This window comes from Myotis brandtii, unplaced genomic scaffold (genome assembly GCF_000412655.1).
Source record: "Myotis brandtii unplaced genomic scaffold, ASM41265v1 scaffold407, whole genome shotgun sequence".
Lineage (NCBI taxonomy): Eukaryota > Metazoa > Chordata > Mammalia > Chiroptera > Vespertilionidae > Myotis > Myotis brandtii.
In genome coordinates, this window is record NW_005365639.1 from 716,322 (window position 1) to 728,931 (window position 12,610).

A 12,610-nucleotide genomic window follows, 5' to 3' on the forward strand; every position below is an offset into this window, starting at 1 on the left:
GGAAGGGGAGGGGGAGGGTTCGAGTTTAGGGAGCAGATGAGGGAGTTCTGAGGTGGACAGCAGGAGGGCCGACAGCCGTGGGTGTGCTGGAGGCGCTGCGCTGTACACCCAAGGCGGCCAGATGGAAGATTTACGGGGGCGCATTTGCCCACAGCTGAAAACGAGCGATACAGAAAAAGCATGGCTCTGTGGGTGAGCAGTGCCAACAGTTCTTTAGTAGCTTTAGCTTGTTGAGTGTTTAATGTTAGCAATACACACAGGGCGGACTTTTAAAACACCTTTAGAAAGCCTCCCATCTGCCGGCCACTTGGGACAGAGGAACGGGAGACAGTCTTCACTGACGCGGAGCTACTGCTGTACCCGCGGGGAGGTGCAGAGACCGGCAGGCTTGGCACGCATTTTGTACAAAGGGACAGAGTAAATACGTTAGACTTTGTGCACCTATGGGCTCTGCCTCCACGAGTCAGCTCTGGTGTTACAGCGAAAGCAGACATAGGCAGTAGATGAACAGGCCTGGCTGTGCCCCATAAAACCTTGATGGGCACTGAAATCTGAATTTCATGTCATTTTCATGGGTCACAAAATATTCTTTCTTTTTTTATTTTTCTTTCAACGATTGAAAAGTGTAAAAACCAAGCTTGCCGGTGGCACAAGCACAGGTGGTGCGCTGTGGCCTGCGGGCCCTGGGCCAGGCAATCAGGAACGACCTAGCATTTCTACTGGTCCAAATGCGTGATCCCTCCAAAGTGGGGATGGCGTCGGGCCTTTCGGCTCTGCAGGGGGGCCAGGCTCTGCCAAAGCCATGGGGTGGGGGTGGGCTCTGCGTGCGGGGACAGAAGGAGCCTGTGGGGTTGGAGGGTGGGGAGTCGCCCCCCACACCCCCTGCCAATTCTCTATCCTCCTGGAGCCACCCTGCTAATCACCACGTCAAATGTCCCGAGTTCCCATCTAGGGGATCCTGTGCTCACCCCAAAGCTTGGTTCCTGTTGGGGGAGTCACCCTGTTGTTCGTGTGGCTCAGCCCTGCAGCAGCGCTGCCATCGTTGCTCCTGGTGACGACTCACTGCACCCCGTAAAGGCTCCCTGCCTCCTCCTTCCCCCCAAATGCCAACAATGAAGTTGTTTATAAACGTCTCTCACTGAAAGATTGGAGCAGTGGTGGCCAGTTCTAGCTCAGGGAAACTTGAAACTGGATCCTGGACATAACTGCTCTTAAAAAATTTAAAAACTTTTCATTATGCCCAGCTCAGTGGTTGAGTGTCAGCCCTTGAACCAGGAGGTCATGGTTTGATTCCCAGTCAGGGCACATGCTTGGGTTGCAGGCTCAATCCCCAGTAGGAGGCGTGCAGGAGGCAGCTGGTCAATGATTCTCATCATGGATGTTTCCATCCCTTTTCCCTTCTTCCTTCCTCTCTCTGAGATCAATAAAAACATTTAAAAAAGTATATACATTTTTTTCAATCAGAGTTGACACACAATATTATATTAGTGTCTGATGTACAACTTAGTGACTAGACCAGTGATGGTGAACCTATGACACGTGTGTCAGAGATGACACGCGAACTCATTTTTTTGGTTTATTTTTCTTTGTTAAATGGCATTTAAATATATAAAATAAATATCAAAAATATAAATCTTTGTTTTACTATGGTTGCAAATATCAAAAAATTTCTGTATGTGACACGGCACTAGAGTTAAGTTAGGGTTTTTCAAAATGCTGACATGCCGAGCTCAAAAGGTTTGCCATCACTGGACTAGACATTCTGTACCTTATGAAGTGGCCCTTCCAGTAAGTCCAGCGCCCACCTGGCACCGCACACAGTTATGCAACACTATTGACCATAGTCCCTGTGCTGCACTGTACACCCGGGACTATTTCATAACTTCCAACTGTACTGTTTAATCTCGTCACCACGACCCCAGCCCGATCCCCTCTGGCCACCATCAGTCTGTTCTCTGCGCCTATGAGCCTGTTTCAGCTTTGTTTGTTCATTTATTTTGTTTTTTAGATTCCACATGTAAGTGAGATCACATGGTTTTTTCTCTGTCTAACATTTCACTTAGCATAATGCCCTCTAGATCCATCAGTGTTGTCACAAATTAAAAAAAAAATTTGGGGGTTAAACCTCATCTGAGGATATTTTTTCCATTGATTTTTAGAGACAGTAGAAGGAAGGGAGGGGAGGAGGGAGGGAAAGAGAAGGAGAGAGAGGAGAGAGAAAAGGAGAGAAAGAAAGAGCGAGATGTGAGAGACACACATTGTTTGGTTGCCTCCTGACTGAGCCCCAATCGGGGCCGGGGATCGAACCTGCAACCCAGGTATGTGCCCTTGAACGGAATTGAGCCCGAGACCCTTTATTGCACAAGGGGATGCTCTAACCAGTGAGCAACACCAGCCAGGGCAAGATTTTATTCTTTTTTTATTGTTTAAAGTATTACATATGTCTCCTTTTTCCCCATTGACCCCTCCCCCTGGCCATGCTTATATGCATACATACAAGTCCTTTGATTCATCTCTTACCACTCCCCAACCCTCCCCGGCCTTCCCGCTGTAGTTTGACAGTCTGTTCGATGCTGCTCTGCCTCTGTATCTATTTTTGTTCATCAGTTTATAATGGTCTTTATTATCCATAAATGAGTGAGATCATGTGGTATTTTTCTTTCATTGACTGGCTTATTTCACTTAGCATAATGCTCTCCAGGTCAATCCATGCTGTTGCAAATGGTAAGAATTCCTTCTTTTTTACAGCAGCATAGTATTCCATTGTGTAGATGTACCACAGTTTTCTAATCCACTCATCTGCTGATGGGCACTTAGGCTGTTTCCAGATCTTAGCTATGGTAAATTGTGCTTCTGTGAACATAGGGGTGCATATATCCTTTCTGATTGGTGTTTCTAGCTTCTTGGGATATATTCCTAGAAGTGGGATCACTGGGTCAGATGGGACTTCCATTTTTAGTTTTTTGAGGAATCTCCATACTGTCTTCCACAGTGGCTACACCAGTCTGCATTCCCATCGCAGTGGGATTAAACCGTTATCAGAGATAGCATTGGCAAATATGTTCTCCCATGCAGTGAGCTTCTTGTTGTTTTATTGATTGTTTCTAAGATTTTATTATTTTTTTTATAGCTGAGTAATACTTCATTGTGGATACATACCACTTCTTTATCAGCTACTGATGGACACCTGGGCTGCCCCCCTATCTCGGCTCTTGTAAATAATGCTGGGGTGCAGATAGCTTTTCAAATTAGTGTTTTCATTTCCTTCAGAGAAGTACCCTGGAGAGGGATTGCTGGGTCATAAGGTCATTCTATTTTTACGTTTTTGAGGACCCCCATACTGTTCTCCATCATGGCTGCACCGATCTGCACTCCCACTCACGGTGCACGAGGGTCCCTTTTCTCCACATGATGGTTCTTCAAGTTCTGTTGACATCCCACTGACGGGGAAATTCAAACAGAGTGGCGAGTCCTCTGGGAGTTCAGAGGAGAGAGAGTACTGCCGGCTGGGAGACAAGGTGGGCTGTCGGGAAGAGGAGATGTGTGAGCTCAATCTCGAAGGTAGGATTTGGAGCAGAAGGGTATCAGGGGTGGGGAACGTCTGGCCCGCGGGCCGTATAAGTCCCTCGAAACCATTTGGTCTGGCCCTGCCAAGGCATTGGGGGTGAGTTAATTAAATGTTTGACCAAATACAGCAGGCTCATTTTTAAGTTGATAATTTTGTATGGCCCGTAAATGATGTTATAAACATCCAAATGGCGCTTGGTAGAAGAAAGGTTCCCCAGCCCTGGTTAGGTGAAAGGCATTCTAGCTCACAGGAAGGGCCCGAGCATGCAGAGCGTGGCAAACCTGTGGGGTGCGTACAAGTGGTTTGGTTTGGCTCAAGTCTAGTAACATGGTGATAATCAGCAAGGATGATACCTATTATTAGTAATAAAAGAGATATATTTAAAGTTGCCAGGTTACTTAGTAACTAAGTGAGCTAAAATTAAAGCTCTATTCTGTGGTCTGAAGTCTTAACAAATAACCTGCATCTCTAACAGCTCCCGGGGCTGCTGGTGCGGCCTGTGCAGGCAGCACACTGCTGAGTGACAAAGCCCCGTTGGCGGCATCTGTGCCTCCCAGTGCGCGGCGAGCGTCCGGGGGCCAGGGTGCTGCCCGTGAACGTCATCGGGTGAACTAACGGGTTCATGAATGCAGGAAGGAGGTCCTGCCATCAAGCCCCACCACAGTGCAAGGCTCTTACTCACTCATTCACTTACGAACCCATTCATTTATTTGCTTGCAGATGGGTCTGCTTCATGGGTCAGCGCAGAAACCTTATGGATTTTGGGCAGATACATGGTTCACCTACCCCTTGAAGAAATTACGAAAATCAGTCCCATGGAAGTAAGTCGGGAAGGCACACTCGCTGTCCCCCTTGCTAACTCACCGGGAAGAGGTCAGCCAGCAGCCCTGGGTAGCCGGGTCTCTAAGAAAACGCTTGGAGAGCGGCCTCAAGCCGTCAGCCCCCAACTGTGTTCTCGTGCAGACGAACCCAGAAAAGGGAAGGGTTGTGGCCACTGAGACAGCGCTGACGCGAGCCAACGTGACAGGAGGTTGGCTGTGAACCAAAAATCACTTGAGTATTTTCGTCCTCCAGAAAGGCCACGGAAAATAGCGCTAGGTTTCCCGGCCAGGAGGCGTGAACCCGAGTGGAAGCAACATGGAGTAGCAGCGCTGAGCTCTGTCCTGCGCTGCTTAGCTCGTGGCCAGCCTGTTGCTCTCCTGGTGTTGACCCAGTGACCCTGACTGGACTGCAGCCTCCTAAGCACGCCGCCAGCCGGAGGCGCTCACGGAGCGGTGGGCTCGCCTCCGCCTCTATCCCGAGCGCCCAGCTGGCCAGTCATCTACTCCCAGTGAGAGAAGTCTGTGCAGCAAGTGACAGGCTGTTCAAGGGCCGGCTGACCCAGCAATGCCTGGCTGTTACGAAGCCAGAGGCAGCACGAGGCTCCTCTTTCTACCTGGGAGGCTGCGCACGTGTTGAAAGTCTTGATTTTGTAACCTGATTACAACATGGGCTAACCCCGCTGTGCCCTCCCAGTGCTGAGTCCCGGAGGTGAGAAGACAGGTTAGATTCCGAGGAAGCTGGGCAGGGGGCATTGCTAGGGTCAGATCCCACAGGCACCTTTTCTTCTGCGTCTAGAAGTGTGGGGAAGGGCGGGGAAAGCAGGCCCCCGCTGAAGGCACGTCACAGGGGCAACTGTATGAGGCTTTTAAGCACAGAAAATAGTGCGTTGAAACATCGGGACATTAAGGGGACAGCCGTGGACACAGGCAAAAAGTGAGCAGGAATAGAAAGATACTAATATGCTGCTCAGATTCTTTCTATTCTAGTTCACTTTTTAGTCTTACAAAGAATACATGTTTTTAATTTCCTGAGGCCATTTATAAACTCACTCATCTATTCAAAAAACTCTGATTCCCCAAAGCAGGAAATGTGTGGGCCACATTCTCTAACCCCAGTATAACAAATCTAGAAGTAAATGCGCAATATTAGCTTAAAAAAGTCCAGCTTCATGGGTGGTAGAAGTAATGCTCCTTAAATACCAGGGGGCTTTCTGAGGCAGGAAGCACGGCACACCGTGTCTGGGATGGCGCAGCACAGACCCTGGGCGGGTGCCGTGGCCATGCCCCTCCTTGGCCTGACCTTTCTGTGCTTGTCCACCAGATCGGGCTGTTCATCAGCTATGACAACGCCACCAAGCAGCTGGACACCGTCTATGACATCACGCCGGAGCTGGCCCAGGCGTTCCTGGAGCGGATCGGCTCCTCCGACTTTGACATGAGGAACGCCTCCACCGTCCACAGGCAGGGCCCTCCCAGCTTTGCCCAAGACGCGCTCTAAGCTCAGGTTCCTCTGAGCAGCAAAGGCTCCGGGAGGGAAGGGGAGTGGCTGGTCTGTGAATAGTCTCGGGGATGGGCTTCCCCAGAGACCTCTCCAAGGCCTGAGGGGGCACAGAGGCTTTCTGGGGTCTCCTGGGTGCCAGGCATTTTATGCAACGTTGTCAAGCTCAGGGTTTAACCCTCGGCACGCTGTCCGTCCCAAGGTAAATGTGTAATTCCCAGTGAGCTGGGCGGAGTGTTGGAAACAGTCCTGGGTCCCCATACTTGTGAACCCTTGTTCTCTAGACTCTCCGGTGGGTTGTTAGACCCCAGATGAGATCAGCTCTAGAATTTAGGGCTTGTAATGGGATCCTCCAGGAGCCATTGCCAGCAGGAGCTGTGCCCAGGAAGAGTCCGAATGTCGGGGGGATGGGCATGCAGTGTGCGCGCGCGCGCGCGCGCGCGCGCGTGTGTGTGTGTGTGTGTGTGTGTGTGTGTGTGAATACCCAGGCCTTGCTGTCTCCTCCAACATCACCTACCACCTTCCAGTTTTTCAAGCTCACGTGTGAGAATGTTCTTACATAAAACTGTTACCCCTTCTTCCTCCATCCCTAGTAATTCTCACCAGCAGCCTGGGTCCCCTGTTTCTATGGTTACCCGAAGGATACCTTAGTGCAGTGGTTCTCAACCTGTGGATCTCGACCCCTTTGGGGTCGAACGACCCTTTCACAGGGGTCGCCTAAGACCATCCTGCATATCAGATATTTACATTACGATTCATAACAGTAGCAACATTACAGTTATGAAGTAGCAACGAAAATAATTTTATGGTTGGGGGTCACCACACCATGAGGAACTGTATTAAAGGGTCGCGGCATTAGGAAGGTTGAGAACCGCTGCCTTAGTGGGACCTGAGCCAGGCCCCCTGGTGTGATCCTGGCTCTGCAACTTATCAGCTGTGTGATTCCGGCCGTGTTCACGCCCCCCTCTGTGCCACCCTTTCTCTGCCCGTGAAAGGGGAGGCCAGGGCCTGCCCACCTCACTGAGTCCTTGTAAGGACCACACACACACACGGGACACAGTTATGTCTCAAGAAATGTTAGTTATTCTCAACTCGCTTATGCACATTCAGCCTTTGCTCCCCCTGTCATCTTTCTCATTCGAAACAATTTCAGACCCTCCCTGACCTGGTTGCTCTCCTGTGGACACGTCCGAGCATGTCCGTGTCCTGGGAGGGCGGAGCCAGGTGGGGCATGGCCAACGGGGCGGTCACCACGCCACGTCCAAGAGATAGCGCGGAATGCTAAGAGCAGCCAGGACCGAACGTGTGGTCCGTCCCCACCGGGAAGTGTGCTAACCTTCAGCATGCCTCTCCTCACACGCCCAGTGTTCCCCATCCTGCACCCATCACATGTGCTACGTCTGCTCACGAACAAAGCAAACCTGCCCTGTCAAAGCCTCTGGGCCTGGCCGCCCTGCGCAGACGGACTGTGGGCAGCAGCCTGGCCGCCCTGTGCAGACGGACTGTGGGCAGCAGCCTGGCCGCCCTGCGCAGACGTTCACAGGGGTCGCCTAAGACCATCCTGCATATCAGATATTTACATTACGATTCATAACAGTAGCAACATTACAGTTATGAAGTAGCAACGAAAATAATTTTATGGTTGGGGGTCACCACACCATGAGGAACTGTATTAAAGGGTCACGGCATTAGGAAGGTTGAGAACCGCTGCCTTAGTGGGACCTGAGCCAGGCCCCCTGGTGTGATCCTGGCTCTGCAACTTATCAGCTGTGTGATTCCGGCCGTGTTCACGCCCCCCTCTGTGCCACCCTTTCTCTGCCCGTGAAAGGGGAGGCCAGGGCCTGCCCACCTCACTGAGTCCTTGTAAGGACCACACACACACACGGGACACAGTTATGTCTCAAGAAATGTTAGTTATTCTCAACTCGCTTATGCACATTCAGCCTTTGCTCCCCCTGTCATCTTTCTCATTCGAAACAATTTCAGACCCTCCCTGACCTGGTTGCTCTCCTGTGGACACGTCCGAGCATGTCCGTGTCCTGGGAGGGCGGAGCCAGGTGGGGCATGGCCAACGGGGCGGTCACCACGCCACGTCCAGGAGATAGCGCGGAATGCTAAGAGCAGCCAGGACCGAACGTGTGGTCCGTCCCCACCGGGAAGTGTGCTAACCTTCAGCATGCCTCTCCTCACACGCCCAGTGTTCCCCATCCTGCACCCATCACATGTGGTGCTACGTCTCACGAACAAAGCAAACCTGCCCTGTCAAAGCCTCTGGGCCTGGCCCTGCGCAGACGGACCGTGGGCAGCAGCCTGGCCGCCCTGCGCAGACGGACCGTGGGCAGCAGCAGCCTTGCCGCCCTGCGCAGACGGACCGTGGGCAGCAGCCTGGCAGAGAAGTCAGGTGACCTGCCGAGTCCTCTGGCCTGGAGCTGGGCTCTTCACCACGGGGGACGGCACTCCCGGCTGGACCTGGGTCACGTCCCACTGCTGCCCGACACGCCTCTGTCTCCTTGGTTTTCTGTCCTTTGGAGGTCATTATCACCTGGGTGTGGTTTGCAAAGCATCCTGGCCATGAATCTGGGCCCCAGAGGACCCCTGGCGGGCGGCGCCGTCTCCCAGGAAAGGGGGCGTCTCTGTGGCTAACTCCGCACCAGGCTGCTCTCAGGCCGCCCCGCCCAGGAGGAGAGCTGACTGCTGGACCCAGCTCCGAGCCCAGCCCCACTGCTTGTCCTGCGCAGGTCCCTGCGCCCTGCGCCAGACCCTTTCTCCTCTCACACAGGCTGGGGCTGCTCGTCTGTTTCTATGGAGACCTGGAGCTGCTGGACGCCGCCCTGGCCCGAGTCCTCCTCCACCAGATGATCAAGTGCAGCCGTCTCCGGGGCTTCCAGGCTGGTGTCCAGAAGGTGTGGATGGGATGCACAGGCCGGGCCGGGGCCTCAGTTTTACTGGCCAGAGAAATGGGGAGTCTTGCCTGGCCTTTGAGAGAAACACATAAGGTTAGTCGGGACCTAGGTCCAGCCAGAGTAGACGGTGCCTCAAACACACGAGCTTAACACGGGAAGGAGCAACACAAAACTGTAGGAAAAAGCTTGGTGAGATCAAAGTTCTCTCAGAATGGCCACCTCAAACTTAGCGGAGAGGGTCACTGGGGGATGGTAAGTGCAGCTCTTGAGTCCTCAGGTGGAGCCAGACTGCGTGTCTGACCAGCACCCAGGTGATGTGCTGCTGCCGCCCAAAGACCACAGGCGAGCAGCGCTGCTCTAGCGCCCTCGCTGAGCAGGTGCGGGAGCAGGTGCGGGAGCAGATGTGGGAGCAGGTGTGGGAGCAGGTGTGGGAGCAGATGTGGGAGCAGGTGCGGGAGCAGGTGTGGAGCAGGTGTGGGAGCACGTGTGGGAGCAGGTGCGGGAGCAGGTGTGGAAGCAGGTGCGGGAGCAGGTGTGGAGTAGGTGTGGAGCAGGTGCGGGAGCATGTGTGGGAGCAGGTGCGGGAGCAGGTGTGGAGCAGGTGTGGGAGCAGGTGTGGAGTAGGTGTGGAGCAGGTGTGGGAGCAGGTGCGGGAGCAGGTGCGGGAGCAGGTGTGGAAGCAGGTGTGGAGCAGGTGCGGGAGCAGGTGCGGGAGCACATGTGGGAGCAGGTGCGGGAGCAGGTGTGGAAGCAGGTGTGGGAGCAGGTGTGGGAGCAGGTGTGGGAGCAGGTGTGGGAGCCGAGCGCTAGCGAAGGAAAGCGGCTGCTGCGTTGGGGGAACTGGTGCTGTGACAGCCATTTCTTTCACTTCACTCTGCTGCCCCCCAGTGGCCGTTTCAGGACGGCCCGGAACACAGGGTACACACATCTGAAGTAAATGCATAGGTTCTTCATACAAATTCAGGTGTTAGAACATGAACCGTGCTTGCTTTTTTCCTTTTGTGCAGAGGTCATGTTACAAGTGGCGACATGGGAGCAATTGGGAAACACACGTGACTAGCGCTAGACAGACATAACATCATTGTTCAGGTGGTCACAGAAGCGTGGGATTTTGTAAGGTATCATTTTAAGTGAAAAATATAGACAAGTGCACTTCTGTTCATATCCCAATCATGTAGAAATATGTACTGTGGTTTATTTATGAGGTACATGTTTATGAAGGCATAGAGGTCTTAGCAGCCGGCAGTTATTTGTACGAGGCAGGGTTTCCAGGAGACTTACTTTTTGTTACCACTGGGAATTACGTTGACATAGATTGCATATCACCATGGGAACCCCTGGGTGTTGCAGGAAGGAAGACAGCCATGTATACCGCGGTAGAGTGCAAGGTCACAAAGGAAAGCAGATACTCTGCGAGGGGGTGGCTCTATGGGTGAAGCTGACGAAATTTCCTCCTGCCATGCTTTCAGGCTGATTTAGTAACAGTTAGTATTTAAATGAAGCACAAGGTCAAGGCCGGAGGAGGCGGTGTGCTCATTAGGGTGACTCGCTGTCTGGGCCTGGCAGGAGTCCCTCCCTGGCTGGATTCCTCTCCCACTGGCGAGGCAGGGTGCTGGGAGGCAGGGTGCCGGGGGGCAGGGTGCTGGGCGGCGTTGTGGCGCCGTACCCCCCAGGGTGCAGTCAGAGGGAACTCCTGTGCCATCTGCTACGGACCCTCACGGCAGCTTGCTCCCCCGCCAGCTCAAGGCCGACCTCCTGGACATTGCCACGGGGAACCAGACGCTCAACGAGACCCTGGGCTCCTTGTCGGATGCGATCGTGGGCCTGACCCTCCGTCAGCTGGAGTCCCTGTCCCCCGAGGCTGTGCATGGCGCCATCGCTACCCTCAGCCAGGTGTCGGGATGGGCCAGGAGCCAGGTGATCATCTTGTCCGCCAAGTACTTGGCCCATGAGAAGGTCAGTGGGAACTCCGAACTGTTTTTTTAAATATTTTATTGATTTCAGAGAGGAAGGGAGAGAGAGAGAGAGAGGGAGGTGATGAGAGAGAATCATTGAGTGGCTGCCTCCTGCATGCCCTCCACTGGGCATCGAGCCCGTAACCCAGGCATGTGCTACAATCGAACCATAACCTTCTGGTTCATAGGTTGACTCTCAACCGCTGAGCCACGCCAGCCGGGCTGAACTCATTTTTTGTTGTTGTTAATCCTCGCCTGAGGACATTGTTTCCATTGCTCTTCAGAGAGTGGAAGAGAGGGAAAGAAGGGGACAGAGTGAGATAAACATTTCGGTGAGGAGACGCATTGAATGGTTGCCTCCCATATGCGCCCCCACTGAGGGTGGGGCGTGACTCTGCAACCCAGGTCCGTGCCCTTGACTGGAAATGGAATGATCGACCCTTTCGTGTGCAGGCCGATGCTCTACCCACTGAGCCACCAGCCAGGCCTCTGAACTCTTCAACGCCCGGCACCCAAGGGCCAGTTCTGTGCACACAGCGGACAGTGCCGAGGACGACTCCTGCGTTCAAACCCTTGTCCTTCCATTGGCTGGCTGGACGTTTGCTACCTTGGACAACTGGCTTAACTTCCCTTTGCCTCAGTTTCCTTATTTGTAACATAAGATGGGTGACAATCACATCTATTCGTAGGCTGCTGCATGGATTACGCAGTCAGTACCCAGGAGGAGGTGGGACACATGGCCCCGCGTGTGCGCTCCGCGGGTGTAAGCCCTCGCTGTTGAGCAAAGCGTGAGATTCACCCCAGGACTTTCTTGCTCGCTGTTGAGGCTGCAAGCACACTGCTCATCCTGTGTCAGAGATGGTGCTCTTTCATTCCAGCCTGGGCTGCACAGGGGGCACCGTCCCCACAGAAGGCCCTGCTTAGCGGGATGAGGCAGTCGCAGCTCTCTCCTGCATGTGGCCCTGGCAATAGCTGCTCGGGTGGGAAGCGGGCCTTTTGCTTGGGTATTAGCCTCTGTGCTGGGCCCGGTAGGAAGGGCTCCAGAGACCTGAGCCCTACACAGTGTGGGTCCTGCTCTGCAGTCCACAGCCAGCCCTTCCCAGGAAGCAGAGTGGCTCCTGAGGATCGATTGGGGCCAATCCCAATGTGACAACAGCCGCTTTTATTAAGCACTGACCCTGGGCCAGGTCCTGTTCTCAGCTAATCAGTTAGTCCTCCCACACCCCACGGGATCGGTAGGGTCATAACTGATTCTCCAGGTCGTTCCTGTGGGGCACACAGTGTTGACGGGCATGGCCACGGCCGCAGGAAGGGCACACAGCTGGGACTGACCCAGGGCACCTGGCTTCGGAGCCTGCTCGCTCAGTCCTTGCTGACGGCCTCATCATGGCGCCAGGACCACTGCCAGCCCATCCTCACCGGCCTCCAGGCCGAGGCTGGCCACGCACCTGTCCCTTCTAGCCTTGTGGGGACTGTAGTCCGAAGGCGTGGCAGCCCCTCTCTGCTGTGACTGGGGACACCGGGCTCACCTGGCATTTCCCTGTGAGTGGGTGTGGGGAGCTGAGGGACCTGTCTTGTTCCTCCAGCTCTGGACGAGTGGCTGGTCTTCTCCTGGTAGCAGGTGGCTTCTGTCAGGAAGCTGCGTTTGAAAGGCCCTGCCTTCTTGGGAGCAGTTAGAGACTATCCATCCTTTAGAGCAGCGGTTCTCAACCTGTGGGTCGCGACCCCTTTGGCGGTCGAACGACCCTTTCACAGGGGTCGCCTAAGACCATCCTGCATATCAGATATTTACATTATGATTCATAACAGTAGCAACATTACAGTTATGAAGTAGCAACAAAAATAATTTTATGGTTGGGGGTCAC

The 12,610-nt window shown here is 53.7% G+C and overlaps 1 protein-coding gene across 1 annotated transcript in view; it reads left to right on the forward strand.

Moving 5' to 3' along the window:
* OTOA (otoancorin) overlaps positions 1–12,610 on the forward strand; it is a gene marked incomplete at its 3' end in the record, with an annotated part of 56,992 nt that overhangs the window by 14,245 nt on the left and 30,137 nt on the right. The window contains exons 8-12 of the mRNA XM_014545416.1: positions 4,201–4,389; positions 5,711–5,850; positions 8,667–8,790; positions 10,531–10,746; positions 11,199–11,263. Of these exons, the coding sequence (XP_014400902.1) occupies positions 4,201–4,389; positions 5,711–5,850; positions 8,667–8,790; positions 10,531–10,746; positions 11,199–11,263 (734 nt within the window). The remainder of the gene's footprint in view (positions 1–4,200; positions 4,390–5,710; positions 5,851–8,666; positions 8,791–10,530; positions 10,747–11,198; positions 11,264–12,610) is intronic.